At 45.0% G+C, this 18000-nt stretch overlaps 1 protein-coding gene and 1 non-coding gene across 3 annotated transcripts in view; one reads left to right on the top strand and one right to left on the bottom strand.

Annotated features, from left to right (window-relative positions):
- Window positions 1–2165: 2165 nt before the first annotated feature.
- LOC103101789 (chromosome 5 C4orf3 homolog) lies at window positions 2166–9429 on the top strand. Its single transcript, XR_008913062.1, has 2 exons — window positions 2166–3819; window positions 5450–9429. It is a non-coding gene; the product is annotated as a chromosome 5 C4orf3 homolog (transcript).
- Window positions 9430–10090: 661 nt separating this feature from the next.
- The window catches only part of USP53 (ubiquitin specific peptidase 53), a 69481-nt gene continuing 61571 nt past the window's right edge, over window positions 10091–18000 (bottom strand). For both annotated transcript variants that reach the window (XM_007495549.3, XM_001371653.4), the window contains exons 15-16: window positions 13272–13368; window positions 10091–12086 (exon numbers count right to left, since the gene is read on the bottom strand). In XM_007495549.3, coding sequence (XP_007495611.2) covers window positions 11177–12086; window positions 13272–13368 — 1007 coding nt within the window. In that variant the 3' untranslated portion in view covers window positions 10091–11176. The remainder of the gene's footprint in view (window positions 12087–13271; window positions 13369–18000) is intronic.

Below are 18000 nucleotides of genomic sequence, written 5' to 3'. Positions count from 1 at the left end.
TGAGACATGCTACTTCTTGTTTCTCCATCAAGGTGCCCAGCTGCTTCAACTAAGCTGGCCCATGAGCTCTACAACCTTGGGTTGGTCATGGATACTCTCACAGCCTTGGTTTCCTTTTCTGGAAAAAGGAGGAATTCGATTTAATTATCCTTGAGGTTCCTTTAAGCTCTAAGTCTAAGACACTTTAGCAGAAAGTTGTATTAAAAGTAGGAGGAAAACAAAGCAGAAACCCTTTGCTTGATTAGCTTTAGAGCTTCAGACAGGAGGGCTCCTCCCTTACAGGATTCTCCCAGCCCTCTAGACTTGCCATTCAGCACAAAGTCATTCCAGGTCATCTTCCTAGGAAGGAAACAGGACAAAATTCTCAGACGTTTCCCACTTCCAGCCTTCCCTTCCTTTTCTTTTCCTACCTTCACTAGTTACCACTTCCCTCATCCCTATGCACCCTCCTTTGTGGGTCACCACTTATTCTCCCACTTTTCTCAAAGAGGAAGTGAGTTGGAGGGAGAGACTGGGGATCTCAGTCCACTATGGCATTAGGAACTTTGTCACCTGCCTTCCTCCCATTGCCTATCACTGGGTCCAACTCTGGTAGCTCTGGTAGTCTCAGATGGGAAGAAGCTATGGAATAATGTGTTGAGGGGAGGGAGAATAAGGGTTTTTTGCTCTGCTATTGTGCTTCATAAATTTTATGTCATGTGATTCTGACTAATACCTGGGTTTACCTTCTGTTGCTGACCACATCTTCCTAGTAGTAAGGCCCTGGTAACAACATTCCTGCTCCATCTCAATCTGTCCCAAGCAAGGTGTTTGATGCGGAATTTAAGGTCACTAAAAACCACGTCCCAGGGTTGTTGTGAGGCTCAGATAAAATGATGCAGGGTAAATGCTCTGCCAACTTTCTCTCCTCAAGGCTCCCAGCGAGGGCTCGCCTCCTCTTGGAAACGACTTTTTCAGGACCCTGGTCTCAGTTCGCTCTCACCATAAATGGAACTCAACTCTCACTGTTGTCATCTTTTTCCAATTTTGCTTTCTCTCCCTCCTGTTCCAAATCAGGGACTTCCTCTCCTCCCTTCCACCTCCCTGCCATGGTACAGCTGTTTCCACTGCTCATCCTCGATACACCAATATGAAATACCTTGGCTACAGGAGAGAAGAGAACTTGGCCTGTGTTGAACATTAGGAATGTTGACAAAGAATCCTTCCTAGGTGTCCCTCCCATGGAACAGAGATTGGTCTTATTTATTTGACTTCTTAGGGTGGAACCTCCAGCAAGAGATGAATTCCAAAGAGGAAATTCAGGTTCTATGTCCTATAAAATGACATAGTTCATAGGGTACTAGACTTGGAAGTCAGGAAGCGATATGGGTTCAAATCTTGCCTTAGCCACACACAAACTGTGTGACTGAGCAATAATTTTACCTAGTATTTAAATAAGACTTTACAATTTGCAAAGTGCTTTACAAATATCTTATTTTATCTGCATAAAAATCTTGGAATATAGGTGCTTTTAATTCAAGGAAACTGAGGCACAGAATAATTAAGCACCTTGCTCAGGATCACACAAGGAGATTGAATCTGAGATGGGATTCAAACCTATGTCTTCCCAACTCCAAGTCCAAGGAATGATCTCCTAAACTTTGTGGGTCCCCAGTTTTACCACTTATAGAACGACACTGGGACTGGGGTGTGGGAGGGACAGGGTTGGTCTCCATGGTTTCCAAGGTCCCTGCCAGCTTTAAATCTATGATTCTAGGATCCATTGAACCTAACACTCAGAGCTGCCCAGGACAGCAACCACTCCCAATGGCAAAGCACTCTACTATCTTTGTGGAGAAAACTCCAAACTGGGTCGCTGAGAGAGTTGGGGATAATTAAGATGAGCCAACAACAAGAAGAACAAGAATAATAACAACAAACAACAAGTGGATGGTAAAGGGTGGGAATTCAACCTGTCAAAGAAATCACAGCTCCACTGTCTAGCTCTGCTGCCGCCTTAGTATTTGGTACTAGCCATTGCCCGCGCATTGGGGGACAGTCTGAGTGTGATCTCGTCTCCATGTTGGAAGTCAATTCAGCCCTCAGAGAAGACAGGTCCATTGGTGGATGCCCTTTTCTGGGAAAGCTCCTGTGTTTGAACCTTGCAGCCAGTCGAGTAGAGGGTTGGGAATCATGGCCTCCCTGCCCTGAGGCCTCTGCTGCCCTACCTTCCCTGGTCCTTCTCTGGAAAAGGAGTATGGTGGCCAGGACACTCTCTAGGGACCCTTCCTGCTTTTCTAACACCCCAGCAAAAGTAAAGCTCACAGAATCAATAGAGCCGAAGGCCCAAAGCAGTCCAGGCCGCCTTGAGCTCAAATCTGAGTGGCCTGTCCAATATTCCCAACAAGGAGTTAGGCAGCCTTTACTTGAAGCCCTTGCAGGGAGGCGGGGAGAGCACTACTTCTCAAGGTGACCCATTTTCCTTGAGAAGAGCTCTCTAAGGGTCCTAAAATGTTCCTTCTGCTTGCATTGAAACCTTCCCCCACAGGAGCTCTTGCCTAGTGCCCATAACATTTTATGGCTGTGGACATGGATTAAAAGGTAGACTGTTAAGCTCCCCTGCCTAGGCCAGGGCACTGTTTTCCTTTGCCTTTTCCCCTCCAGTATCCAGCAGCTGGAAGGTGCCAGATAAAAGCGTCAGAGGGTTGTCTTGTCTCTGATGGATTTCTGGAAGTGCTCGGGTGGGCTGGAGCTCCGGGGACTCTCCTGCTTCCAGCGGGGAACTGAGGACTCCCTCTTGGATCCAGAATCCAGCAGGCTTGGAATCTCCTTAAATGCCTCTCCGCCACATCGGTCCATCTGGCTCTGAAGAGAGCGGGAGGCCCTTGATGTGATTTCCGGAAATCTCCCTGCCCACTCCCCTTCAATTCCGGCAGCTCTGTGGGCTGATAGCTGTGTCCCAAAGGAACAGAACTCAGGCTGGCAGGCTGGGCTATGGAGGATTCAATGGCGGCTGCTTGGTGCCCCTTGGCCTCACTGGGATCCAAATGCTCCAGTCAAAGGGCATCCCCAAAGGGGCCATTTTACAAGGAACAGCCGGTAAGGGCACCGTGTTAAGTACTTTACAAAGGTTGTGTCACTTGATTCAATTACAGAAACATTTATGAAGCCCCTGCTACCATGGGCCAGGCACCCCGCTAAGCACTGAGGGGACCAACAGGGGTAAAAGACAACCCGTGGCCTCAAGGAGCTTACAGTCTAATGACTGCCCCAGCACCTGGCAGTCCATTTTACAGAGGAGGAAACCGAGGCAGGAAACGAGTGCAGGGCACATCCGGGGAGGAATCGGAGAAGCGGGCAGCCTACTTGCTGGCACCGGAGTGAGGGAGACTAAGATTTCGGTTTGCCGCGCTGACTGGGGTTATATAGACCCGGGTCTGGGGAAAAGAATCCCACAACCGGGCCTCAGAGTACGTGCCGCGCCTAGTTCCGAGGGGCGGGGCCGTGCGCGCGTCCACGACCGGAGTCACGTACTCAGTACGTAAGTACGCTAAAGCCGCCATAGCGCCGGTGCCTGCACGGCGTTCGAACTTTCCGGGGTACGAGAATGGCCACGGTGGCGGCGACAGTTGGTTCTGACCCTGATTCCGACTCCTCCGGAGCGGCAGGTGGGCCCAGATCCCGGGCGCGGGGCGACGCCGGCGCCGGTGCCGACGCTGAGGAGAAGCAGAAGACCCCGTGCCTGGGGCAGGAACTCAGCAAACGCTCGTACTGGTTCGACCTGTGGCTCTTCCTGCTCTTCGACCTGGTCCTCTTCGTGATCTTCTACCTGCTCCCCTGGTACGGGCGGGGGAAGAGATGGGGGGAGGAACAGCGCGGCCTGCAATCACTCACTGGTGCCAGCTGGGTCCCCGATTCGAGCTGGGTACCGAGAGGGCGTTTGTGACGTCCGGGGGAGTTTCCCTCCAGAACCGTGCCTGGGGACTTGAAGCCGGTGACCCCAAGACAGGAATGTTGCGGGGGGGGAGTGGGGAAGGCAGCGGCTGGGGCAGACCTTAGTTCAATGGGACCATCTTTGCCTGGAGCTTTGGGCCTATGTCATTAGCTGTGTGACCCTGGGCCAGTTACTCAGTTTCCTCGGTTGTGAAATGGGGGCAGGGATAGCCCCGATTTCTCAAGGTTGCTGTAAGGTTCGGATGAGCAACATTTCTCAAGTGCTTTTTACCTGGCAGGCGCTAAACAAAAGCCCGTTCCCTCCATCCTCTGGAGGCATCTGCCTTAACTTTCTTAGCCGCTGGACGATCTGCTTGCAAAGCCCCCTCCTGCCCTTCTCTTGCCTGTTACCAAACATGCCGGACTCTGTACAGGAGCCCGGATAGGAAGAGGGCTAAGGAACTGGCACACAGGGTGTGGGTGACAGCCAGAGGCTGGGACTACGTTTAGGGGAGGCTGTGGATGCGAGTGAGCAGGAGGAAGTTTGATGCTGTATTATTCCGTGGTGTAGGAGTCGTGTGCATGTGTGAGGAGGGGTGTGGGTGAATTCGTATGGCTTTGAATGACAAATGTGGCCCAGGAACCCTGATGATGTGATGCTCACACTGACCCTTACCGTTGGAATGTTCCAACTCTGTGCCTTCTCGATGGCTGGGGAAAGGAATCAAAGAACTGGGGGCAGGAGGAGCACCATGAAGGAAGGAGCCAGCTTATGATGTTTGGTCATGACTGCCAAGAGCAAGGATTTGGGGAACTTCGGAAGGAGGGGAAGACTGGAAGTTGGAAGCGTTGGAAGAGGAAGGAAGTAGAACACTCTTCCCATCATAAGAATACGGGGATTTGGAAATGCAAAATAACGGGCTCTCCTGGGTAGAACACCTCCCTGTTGCTCTTTTCGGTCTCCCCTTTTCTGATACTCTGTGAAGTAAATAGCCATTTCTACAATCTCTGCAAGTCCATCTCCATTAACACCCACTCCTAAAGTTGGACTTGGCATTGTTTTGTTTTTCTAACCACTTGGAATTTTCCTTGGTAGAGAGACAAATTGTCCCCAATTCAGAGGGAAAAGCTAAGAGGTGGGTAGCATTGAGGAAACAGACCTTTTGGGGAGAGATCGCACAGTAACAACTGAGCCAGCTGCCACTAAGCTACAGGAACTAGTTTTGTTGTTATGGATAAAGTAAATGGTCCCAAAGAAGCTAGAGGCAAAACAGGCCAGAGTGGAAATGGAGGTCCACGGACACACTTCCTCATAATGGTTCCACGGGCTCCGTTGAAGTCTTTTCTTTCTGCTCGCCACAATTCCAGAGAACAGGAAATCACCTTTATATAGAATTTGGAGGGCTTTTTTCCTTTTGCTTTTTGTGGGTTGGTCAGCTAATTAGACCATGAGTGACTTTTTGTTGAAATCTTAGAAGACACGGGCAGGAAAAGGGTCAAGAAGCAATTGATTGGAACCTGTTTTTCTTTTTTACAGAGTATGGAGATTTCCGTGTGCCAGATGGGACAAGTCTCCAGCCATCCTGGGACTTCTGGGTTCAGCAACAATCAGCCCTGGAGATACTAATGTGATACTGTACTCAGTGGGTAGCTAAGCTGTTGCAAATATCCTTCAGTTTATGCTACAATGACTTTGCTTCAGTATTTAATGACTATGGTGGCTTAGTGGAACTGAATGTTTCTGCTCATTAATTATGTCTGCATGAAGGTAATCTTGAATATTTAAGACAAAATCCCCCAATGCATTGACATTTTTTTTGTCACGTGCTTACTGATGAACAGATAAAATGTAGTCCTTGAAATCACGTGGTGGTGGATATCGAAGGACGCAGAGGGCAGGCCAGATCACTGCCCATTTGGTTTATGAAACCCCTTACATCTAGTGTGGCAGAGCTGTGGAGTCCCTTGGGGGGGGCCTGTGGCTGCTTTCCTCGCCACCTCCCTGTTCCTTGCCCTGGGGTAGAAAAGGCGCCTTCTCACAAGAAGGAACTCCATCTTGACCAGCCTCTGGCAGGCACGGGGAAGAGACCAGGATCCCAGGGGTTAGCAGGGAGTCACTTGGAGAGATTAGTGAGGCTCAGTCCAATCTACCACGTTTATGAAGTGCCTACTGAGTAGGAGGGGCTGTGCCAGATACAAAGCCAAACCTAAGGAGTACCCTTCTACTCAGTAAATAACAGCTTTACAAGTAAATAGTAGGAAGTAGGGAGTGAATTGAAAATGCACTAGAAAAATGTGTGGAATTTCCCAGGAGATGGGGTGATTTCTTAAAAAACTTTTAAAAAAAGATTTCAGTATAAAGTGGGTGGGGAGGATCTGGTGGAAGAGAATTCAGCACTTAAACTTTTTACAAGGAGATGCTAAAAATAAATGTCTTTAAAAATATATTTAAATTTGCATTGGAAACTTGGAGGATTGGATTAACAGGGAAATAAGAGTGTATTTGTTAGGTGTTCAAATAGTAAACAAATAAGAAACTGAAAAAAAGGTTAAAAATCTTAATATCCAATGATAGAGGTCCCTCCATTTTGCCTACAGTCCTGACTTACCTTTTCTGGTTGATTACTAAAAGCTATCTACCTCCTCACTCCAAATCCCACATACTCTTTGAGCCTAACAGAGCTGGTAGTCATTGAGGACTAGCCTGGTAATGAGATTCTCACCTTGTTTTAAACCAGTTACTTAGAAACATTATTCAAGGCCTTATGTGAAAAATGGGGGAGAAAATTAGGATCTTTGCAACAGGTGATCATAACAAGGGGGTAGATAAGAAGTTTTATTGAATCTGAAAACTGAATCCCTTTCCAATGATATAATGAGGTCAAAAGAATCAAAAGTAGTTTTAAACAAAAAAAAAAAAATTTTTTTTAAACCTCTACCTTCCCCTTCAGAATCAATACTCTGTATTGGCTCCAAGGCAGAAGAGTGGTAAGGGCTACACAACGGGGGTTAAATGACTTGCCCAGGGTCACACAGCTGGGAAATATCTGAGACCAAATTTGAGCCTAGGACCTCCTGGCTCTCCATCCACTGAGCTACCCAAACAAGTTTCTTGAACAGTGGCAGATATACCACTTGGCATCTGCTCAAATAAACTGACTTGTCTTTAAATCTTTAAGATTTCTATTAGTTGATTAAAGTTTGTGTATTATTTGGCTATTATTATTACTATTATTATTTGGGGCATAAGAATATAAAATGTATCATCTCCTAACCTTTAAGATGGTTAAAAAGGGAACCTTTTAATAATATTTGATGAAATTAAGTGAAACTTCTGTCTACACCAAGACTTTTATTTCCATTTCCTTTGCAGTTTCTAATATTATTCCATTCCCTTTCTTGTTCTTTACTTCACTTTGGGGTCCCCAAACTTTTTACACAGGGGGCCAGTTCACTGTCCCTCAGACCGTTGGAGGGCCGGACTATAAAAAGAGCTATGAACAAATCTGTATACGCTGTCTGGGATAGCGGAGGCTGCAGCGCTGGCTGGGATGGGCCTGTCACACCTTGCACAGGCCCATCACTGCCACCTCTATCCAGGGCAGCAGTACATACAGTGCGGAATCCCCTCCCCCAGATCACCATGCTGACGTCTTCCTTTGTGCAGCCACATAATCCTTTGTGCGGCGCCTCGTTCTTGTTCAGTTACTCTCAGAACAAGGCGCCACGTGCAAAGGGTCATGTCACCGGAAGTACTATACGTGAGCGCCACAGCACTGCCACATACAGTGCTCCTCTTGACCACCAATGAAAGAAGTGTCCCTTCCGGAAGTGCGTTGGCAGCTGGATACACGGCCTCAGAGGGCCGCACGTGGCTGGCGGGCTGTTGTTTGGGGACCCCTGTTCTAGGCCATTCTAGCCAAAACATGCTGACCATTTGGGAAAGAGATTCAAAAGCAGCATTATCTCCCAGCTCCCCCCACTCCTCTCTCCAAAAAGGCTCCCAACAATATGACTAAAGGTTTCCTTCTTAAATGGAAAGTACAGTATCCTTACTCCAGTAAACTAGGAGAAAGCCAGTACACTTTTCTCATGACCTGCTTTCAAAGGCTACCTGTAATAATCCTATAGTCCTTGGCTACAGTCAATCAGTTAAAGGTATCTGTGTAGCACAGTGGCCACACAGGGCTGGAGACAGGAAGACTCATCTTGCTGAATCAAATCTGGCTTTCAACACTTCTGAGCTGTGGGGCCCTGGGCAAGTCATTTAACTATGCCTCGCTTTTCTCATCTATAAAATGGGCAGGTTTCTCTCCAGTATCCTTGCCAAGAAAACAGGGACCCCAAATGGGGTAATGAAAAGTTGCATATGATTGAAAAATGGCTGAATGATTTAGTTAGGGCCTAGTTGTCCAGCAGTGGACAATTTGAATGTAAAAATGTTTCCCATAAATGCACCCCCCCCCCCCCCCAAACAGCCTATGTTTAAAAACAAACCCCCAAGTAAATAGCTCATACATATTAAGAACACAAGTCCACAACTCTAATTTAAAAGTTGTTTAACTTTTAACAATTTTGAACTAGAAGAAAATGATTTCCTAGGAAAATATAGCACTCTAAAGATAGTTAAAAACATTTTGTACAAGAATTGTTAAACACGTTACAAAAATCTCCATGAAAACTTCATAATCAAATCAGAACACTTATAAAAATAGGCACCCTAGAAATAAAAACAAAAGCTTGACGTGTGCGTTACACATTAGCAATTAGAAATCCGGCCTGCACGTGGAGTGTACATTCAAATAATGTCATTTTCTAATTTTACCATTGCTTTGTAAATCAAACATTCTTAATTACATGGACAGTACTTTATGGGAGTTAAAGTAGTACCCGAAATCACCTATTGTGTTTCATAGTTGGTGTACTCAGTGCCATTACCAAGTCCTTTCAAATCTAGAAATCTTCAATGCTTCGATGGATAATTAAAAACAACAATAACTTTCTTCTGTGCACACTTCCCTCAAGTACACATTAATGAATCTTTCGAAATACCTGAAATGGGTCTATTATTGCTGATGTTATAATTATGCAAATAGCAAAATTAAATACATTATTTTTTCAAATAGAATTTTACACCATTTACAAATGTCAGTATACTAAAAGCTTTTGAAATGCAGCTTTGGAGAAGGATGGTTGGCACTTGGTATGTTCAAGTATTTCTAACTTGTGGAAGGACAGAAACTAATATTTAGAGTAGTGGTTATGAACTTGAACTTTTGAGAAATCTGAGAACAGCAAATGGAAGATAAATGTAAATCAAGCCAAGGTTTGGTTACAAAGCAAATCGACAAGCTTGGTACAAGCAATTCTTTGCCATTATGTTAAAACACAGCAATTTGTTATCCCATATTTCAGAATATCTTCAAATTCTACCACTTTGGGTGCCTGTGAAATCGATCATGTCATTAAGAGAAGAATTATACAAAACTTAAAGCTATTAAATTTTATATAAGAAAACTTAGGCTAATGGTAATCTTTTATTTCAGTTATTTGTAGCAGCATACCTTTTAGATAGGTAATTAGATTTTTTTTTTAAGTAGGATAAGAGATGCCTCTTCTTATCAGCCAAGGACCTGACCCTGGTGCCACATGCCTGATCCAAGAAAGGGCAGGCAGGAGAAGTATTTGGTGATCAGCTACTGAGGAGGATTTGCTGTTTCATCTTTGGTTGTCTCAGTTCTCCAAATCTCATCTAGCTCTGGTTCTTTTCCTTTTCTTAAGAAATTCTGACAAACTTTCATTTCTCCTTCTTACCTTAAGAAGCAAGCAACCAGTCATGGTGATCAGCTGCATTCAGAATTGGGGAATGGTTACCAGAACAGACCATAGTTTGGGGCACCTTAGTTCTCAGATAACATAAAAACACCCGGCTTTGAGAGACCCCCCCCCCCCCCCCGACAATCAGGAATATCCCGGCTTAGAATCTTTAGGGTTCTGTTTTATCATAGTTACTATACAAAGCTCCCTTCTACCTCACAAGAAGGCCACTGGCTTATAGTGCAAAGGAATTGGGACTTCTTAAAGATTCCAGGCCATTCTGTCTACTGGAAAATGGTTCTTTTACACAGAGGATAGCTGGAAAGGAAAGACTTTAAGAGGGTTTGCATAAACTAAAAAATGCTTCACAATAACATTTTATTAACATTGAATTCCAAGTGACCATTTGAGGAGTAGAAATGAAGAAAATGGAGGGGTTTTCTGATTTTAAAGACAGGCACAGAAAGAAATCCACTAGGTTGACAATCTCTAAGTGAGTTTAGTTTACAATCTGGGGCCACTTCTAGTCTAGCTATTGCAAAAGATTCAGGCAGCCATGGAAAATATTCATTGGTGACTTGCAGTAAGGATCTGGTGTCTCTCTAGCATTGGTTATCAGCTCCCAAAATACAAAACCAAACAAACAGAACAACAACAGAACACCTGGCTTCACATAACATTAGAGACGTGCTGCTAGACAACGGTAGTCTAAAGGCTAATATTTTTAGCTTACGTGACTGAAGTAACATTCATGGCATACAAACTCATTGGCTCTCTAGCTATGCTAGTGCTGAAGAGGCATTCTGAATATGGATTTTCAATGAAATGCAAAAACTGAAGTTCCCGGAGAGATTACTCTGAGAATTTAGTGTCAACTCACAATTAAGGCTTCCCTCCTGTCTCCAAATGCCAGAAAAGAATAAAATGTACATGTAATCTATTTAAGACACTTGAAGGTATCATAGGTAGTGGACTATCACAGAAGTCAAAAAAAGAAACAAAAACCCCGAGACTATGGGTGAAACCTCTGACTGTTTACCCATGAAAAAGTGCTTCTTCATAAGCAAATACTGCTCTTGACTCCCTCACCATGCTTCAGACACCACCACAGCTGGGGGCACTGATATATGGAACTGCTGGTGAGGGGCAAACACATTTAGCTACCTACCCTGAGGGTTGGCTTCTGCAGCAGCAGCTTGCCAGGCCTGCTTGCTGTTGGGGCCCAGGGGGTCCCTCCCCGACTCAGGCAGAGTTAGAATGCTGTGGACATGGCCAACATTCACAGGGGAACAGACACTGGGAACTGGGATCACTGGACACTGAATGCCAAGGTTTGCCAGCTTCTGCTCTTCTCTGTGTTCCTCTTTCTCCTGATTAAGAAGTGCCTGCTTGCTGGCAGGCCTCAGAAGAGTTTCCCTGGAAGTTTCCCTCCCACAGCAGGCTAAGACTATACATTGGCTGGCTGTAGATCTTCATGGAACACTGCTTTCAGCCTCACTTCAGTTTGGGATTGAGGCTTATTGCTGCCAGATAAGCTGCTGCTCTCAGAAAAATTTAGCTTGGGTCTCTGGCGGTACTTCAACCTGTACGTATCAGTCATACAGTTGTCAACAGAAAAGTAGGTGGTCAGGGAAACTGTCCCTTGTGGTGGTGGCACCGTAGGCCATGGTCCTGTCTGGGGAATGCCTCTGCTAACCACTGCTACCCCTGTATCCAGTGGGGTCTGGAAGTCAGGGGACGGGCTAGATCGGGTCCTGGGTTTGCATTCTGTGAGTTCTTTCCCTTGTCCCGATTCCTTCAGTCTTGTTTCTGCCCCAGTCTGGGAAGGGGCACTGACGGCAGGCTTTTGGAGATTCTGAGACTTCGCTTTCCCCCTTCCTGACAGTTCCAGGTCAGGGCTGGATTCCTTCTTCTCTGACCGTGACCCTGCCATGGATTTAGCATACTTCTTTGGAGGCAAAGGAGGTGGCAGACTCCGGCAGGTGGCAGGTTCTAGCACCTCACAGTTATCGGAGGGGCCGCATGGTTCCCCAAGGCCTGACTGGGCAAAGGAGCTTAGCCCTGGCTGGGACTCAACTGCTCTCATGTGTATTGACAACAGTTGGGATGAAGGAAGTTTCTCATCACTGTCAGCTAATTTTGCTGAGGCAGAATTAACAGGAACGTGAAAGGGGACTGAACCCTTAGCACTAAGCAAAGATGGACCATTTTTTTCAGGCCTTTCAGAAAAATGGCATTCTTTTGAATTTTCAAGCTGCTTTTCATTTGGTTGTGGGATGTGTTCTCTTCTATCATGGTCCTTGAAGATCTGTGGGTTCGATGAAGACAACTTCTCACTGGTATCATGCACATGAGATCTAAAAAGTAAAGGAGGAAATGGTAACACATATGTGGGAAAAACCATTTTCAGATGCACTTAGCTAGACTTTTTGACTTGTAATCCACATGTCTGATTTTTTAAAAGACACATATTAGGAGGACTATAATGAAGATAGAATTCATGGTATTTCTGAATATTTTTTACTACCCAAGTCCAAAAAAGGCGGTATGACTGTCTTAATAAAAAATGTAGGCCCTTAGACTAAAAGATGGAAGGGAATCAATTGCATTAGAGTTTATTCCAGCCCTTTCAACTTACAGATGAGGATCACAGTGACATAATTTTCCATGAACAAAACCAGCTGTCTGACAGAAATGTAATAATCAATGAAAACCAACTATTGAAAAGGGGCAGCAAGGTAGCACAGTGGATAGAGCACCAAGCCTGGAATTGGGAGGACCTGGGTTCAAATGTGACCTCAGACACTTCCAAGCAATGTGACCTTGGGCAAGTCACTTAACCCCCCCCCCTGCCCCCCTTATATCTAGTCCTTACAGTTGATACTTAGTATTGATTTTAAAACAGAAGCTAAGGGTTGTTTTTTTTTTTTTAAAGAAAAGTAACTATTTCCAAGTTAACAGAGTTATACTTAAATTTCCTTTGGGCTGAAATTTGACAAATAAGAGAATGACGGTAAAAACAACAAAACCCCAAGGCAGTCTGCTGTAGTGGCTAGAGTGCTGGCCTCCCAGGAAGTCCTGGGTTCAAGTTCTTCTCAATCATCCTGACTATGGCAGAGCAAGTCATGTAACCTGTCGATGCCCTGGCTGAAGAGAAGGACCTGCATGGGAAGGGGCATCCTCTCTATCATGAGGAAATAATACATCTTCAGCTGTTGATACTCTAGTGCCAGGGGCTTAAAGCAAAATAAGAAATCCAGTGTTTTGGATAATAAAACAACCCTAAAACCATCAAAGGCAAACGTGACTCAATATGTACTTAATACATACCTACTATGTGCCAGGCACTCTGCTGGGGGCTGGAGATACTACAAAGAAACTTAAACAAAAGCAGTGTCATCTCACCAAAAGGTGGGGATTATAACACTGCACAGCTGTCTACTACTGGGTAATAATAAAGATATTTATGATCAAGTGCATGTACTAAAAGATAAGGGAAAGGAATTTCAATGCCATCACTTTGGATTTATTTCTACCATTACCTCTTCATGATAGGATTATCTACTTGTAGATGCAAATCTGGGTGGAAATCAGGTGGTCCACCAGCCACTTCTGTAATCCTGATGTTCTCTCTCAAATCTAAAACAAAAAGAAAAGCCCACAAAATGTTAAAAATTATTTCACAGAAATTATTCCCTTTTTTTTCTCTAAGAGACAAAACGGCAGAGCCTCCACAGACATTGCAGGATCTCATTTACCCATTGGGAGGCTACATGGGTGGGTCAGGCAAGGACAGCCTGGGATCTAAAGCTGTATTTGGCCACTAGTACAATCGCTTAGATTTTCTGTACCTCAGTTTTCTCAGCTGCAAAACCAGGATCATCTGTAGCATTTTCCCAAGGAGACTCAAGTGAAATCTATACGAAACATTTTCTAAATCTGTAAAGTAGGGGGCAGCTGGGTGGCTCAGTGGATTGAGAGCCAGGCCCAGAGATTGGAGGTCCTGGGTTCAAATCTGACCTCAAACACTTCCTAGCTGTGTGACCCTGGGCAAGTCACTTGATCCCCATTGCCTAGACCTTACCACTCCTCTGCCTTAGAACCAGTAAGACAGAAGGTAAGGGTTTAAAAAAAAAATCTGTACAGTGCTTTATAAACATCAGCTAGTCCCACAACTACCTTTCCCCCACAAGTTTTCTCTGGAGACTAGAGCCTGGCCTTACCTGTGTCCAAATCCAAAGAGTAGGAAGGTAGCCTGGCAGTACACACCAAAGGAATCCCAACTACCACACTTAGTTGACAAAAATGAGTGGTTCTTCAGCTGCTCCTATTCCAAGATGTCCAAGAAGAGGGGATCTCCCCTTGCTCAAGGCAGCTCATCCCACTTGGACCCAAGTTCCTACTATGTGCATCGCTCCTGATCTCCAGCTTATACTGACCTCTTTGCAGCTTTCATACTGGGTTCTACTCTTTTTCTCTCTAAAAGACCAAACCTTCTCTCAATTACAGTTCTGCTCTGAGGCCAACCTGAATAGGCTTGCCACCTTCTCTAGCATGTCCCATTCCCTCACCTGAAGCATCTCTTCTCCAGGCTTCATGTGTCCAGTTCTTTCAAGTGTTTCTCATGGAACACGCCTGCCCCTCTTAATGCAGCTCATGACAGCCTCCCCTCCAGTGTTCACCCCAAATCACATGCTCAAGAAGTGAAGCTGACAGATTTTGATTCCTCCCGAATTTCATTACTTAGTCCAACTCTCTAGCCTGACAAGAACCTTGTCTTTCAGATGTCAGGAGTCAGGAGATGGATGCATACCCGAGGACACACCTGGGGGGCACTAGCCAAATCTGTGCTTAATGTCATCGATTCTCAAAGTGACCAGATGTAGCATTAATGTTCAGAGTAACAAAATTGCCTTCTGACAGCTTACGACTTCAATAGCTATGGCAAGTTTCCAGAAACGAAATGATTTTAGAGCCACATACTGACATTTTAAGCTTGCCTAGGCTAAGTGGTAAAATACCTGGCAAACAGCACCAACAACTCTACCTCCTTGGTCCTCTGCCCAGCCTGCCTGGCCCCCATGCCTCCCTCAGCCAACCCCAAGTTCCCGTGAGGGCTCCAAGCATCCCTTGCTGTACTTTCCTCTTCCCCTCATTACTCTGTTCTTTGTGCCTCGTAATTTACTCCTCAGTGTCCTGATTCCCTGTGGAATTCCCTGGTTCCAGTAGTGATTCCCTCACCCATGCAGGCTGATTCCACTTTTATCTTTGGCTACTTGGCACACAGGAAGAAGTTAATGAATGCATACTGAACTGTAGTGAAAAGACCTTGTATATAGGATTTACAGCTGTAAAGAACCCTAGAGACAATTTACAGGAGTAGAAATGGAGGTCTGACCCCAAAGGGACTTACTTAGGGTCACCTGGTAGTGCAGCTTGGGGATCTGAAGTCAGATTTTTGACTTTGGCTCCTGAAATAATGGCATCTCTCTAAGGTGACTCGGTTCGGTACCAGCTGGACTCAGAGAGTCTGTTTCTAACAGAAGGAGCTGTCCAGATTTTCTATCCAGAAAATCCTAATCTGCTAGGCCACAAGGGGAGATCCCTGAGCTAAAGCTCCAGATTCCAAACTGCTGACAAGCTCCTGATGGATGAAGCACCCTCTAAATCCTGCTACCCTTTTGAGAAACCGCTGCCTTTTGTTTTCCACTATATTTCTTTTGGAATGGATGCACTCTCTCTCTCCTCTCCTCGGCAGCCCATTCCTTAAAATGAAAACTTGAAAAAACAAAACAAAAAGTGGCGAGTCCAGTAACATCCCCCCACATGCCCAATCCTCAACCCCAGCAAGGAAGGGCAGCACAGGTAGTTTTCCAATTCTTATCTGGGGCCCATAAGACTTCATGTATATCTTGAAGTAAAGGCTTGGCTTTGCCAGGATAGTTCAAACAAAACAGAGCCTGCCTGCTGGCCCCATCTAGCCAGTGTGCTTTCAGGAAATTCAGCAATTAGCTTAGAACCTAAATGTTACTCTGCACAAATGTATCTTGGCACCAGGTTTTACTTTGAACAAATTGTTGGGCTTTCCCCCCAGAAATTGTTTCTTTCCTTTTCCAGGATTGGACCAGTCCATTTAGTGAAATTGTTATAGAAGAGAATTAGGGTAGAGAAAGGAAGAAGGGAAGGAGGGAGGATTTGAAAGCAGCTGCAGGCCCTTCCTGCTCTCCATGGGGGCTCCACCTAGCTGCTTCAAGGGCCGATAACACCAGGGAAAGTTTCATTTACCAGGTCCTACAAGTGCATTTTCCTGTTAATTGGAGTTTATTCTTTTAAGTACTAAACTTCTAAAAACTGGTGCCATTCGGATGGAACTCTGTACCATACTAGACACTGTCCTGCTTTAGTAAGACAAAATTATATTCTTCAAACACCAAGAGGCATTCCGATGACAGTTCAGTAAGATTTCATTACTAAACATAGGAAAAAAATACACACTGTGTGTGTATATAACAGAATATAATACAGATCATCAAAGAGAGAATGGTGCATGTGACTAAATACTAACAGAAACAACCTGTCGAACAAAACAAGGCATGCATTTGGATATTCAGGGAATCCCAGAGGTCCTGGCCTGTTTTTGAGGGAACAAAGATCCCAGGCTCCATGGCCTGTAACAGTCCACCAGCAAGGGTCAATGACTGCTCTCATGTTCTACTGAAACAAAGAAAAGAGGAAGAGGGCTAGAACCATTCCTCCCAACATAGGGAAAAACAAGCAGGATACAGGTTTATCCTTATTGCATCACTCTTAGGCATGCAGCCATTACAGGACTCCTGCTTTTTGTTTGGTTTTAAATAAAGGTGTCACAGAAAGTTCTCCTGGGAGCTACTTTTAGCAAGAAGGGCAAAGGACCATAGAAGGATGTCCCCTCCAGGAAGTATGATGGGCAGAAGATACTGACAGTGATCCATGGGGTAGACATGGTGCCTCTGCCACAGCTAAAGGCATGTGCCTAGAGTCACTCTCCCAGAGGCCCGAGTCAAAGGACTAGAGGAACTCCTCTCTTCTCTCCAGGTTACCAGGGAGAATGAAGCTACAATTGTCCAAAAGTCAAATAAAATGCTCTTTTGTTTCTTGGGCCTATGCAAGCAGCTTTTGTTTTGGTCACCTTTCCCACCCTTCCCTGCAAACATCTCCATGCTTGGACAGTTGGAGCCTCACTTGCTGATCTCCCTCAGACCCCCTGTGCCTATGAAAGAAACCATTTCCCTCACTCTAAAACCCTGTCCTGGAAATTGGACCCCTGTCTAGATATTCATATCCACTTGTATTTCTGCAGGTTTTCAGCTTCATGTATGAAGAAACTAAGAAACAAACTAAGAAACAAAGTTCCTTAAAGGTGCTATCAACAGGTTGCCCTGGAAATTTGTGAAGGCCTTTTTTGGGGCCTTCTAGCAAAGGTCAGGCTCCCTGTTCCAGTGAAAATACGACTTCTTGATCTGTTGCCAGCTTCTTAGGTATTCTGTCCATTCTATTGGCTTTCAGTGGGCCTCAACCATCAGAAAAGTATAGGACTCAGGAAGCAAAATGAGAAACAGGAAGAGGACCCCAAAGGCTGGCTGGCTGAAGAACCTTCCTCTCCTACTGTCTCCAAGTCTCTGTTCTCCTCATGAGGTCTGCATTTTCCATCTCAGATGGGATGCCATAAAAACTGGGGAATGGCTAAACAAACTGTGGTATCTGATAGTGATGAAATATTATTGTTCTGAAAGGAATAATGAACTGAAGAAATTCCATGTGACCTGGAACGACCTCCAGGAATTGAGGCAGAGCAAAAGGAGCAGAACCAGGAGAACGTTGTATATTGAGACTGATACACTGTGGCACAATCGAATGTAATGGACTTCTCTACTAGCGACAATGCAATGATCCAAGACAATTCTGAGGGACTCATGAGAAAGAACACAATCCACATCCAGAGGAAGAACTGTGGGAGCGGAAATGCAGAAGAAAAACATATGATCAACCATGTGGTTTGATGGGGGTATGATTGTGGATGTAGACTCTAAATGATCATCACTCTATTGCAAATATGAATAACATGGAAATAGGTTTTGAGCAATGTTACATGTATAATGCAGTGGAATTGCTTGTCAGCTCCAGGAGAAAGGAGAAAAAAGGGGTGGGAAAAATCATGAATGATGTAACCATTGAAAATATTCTAAAAAAAAAAAATAACTCAAATGAGATGCCACCCTAGCTTCTAAAACC

This window comes from Monodelphis domestica, chromosome 6 (genome assembly GCF_027887165.1).
Source record: "Monodelphis domestica isolate mMonDom1 chromosome 6, mMonDom1.pri, whole genome shotgun sequence".
In the NCBI taxonomy this organism is placed as follows: domain Eukaryota; kingdom Metazoa; phylum Chordata; class Mammalia; order Didelphimorphia; family Didelphidae; genus Monodelphis; species Monodelphis domestica.
This window is presented reverse-complemented; position numbering and strand designations above follow the sequence as displayed.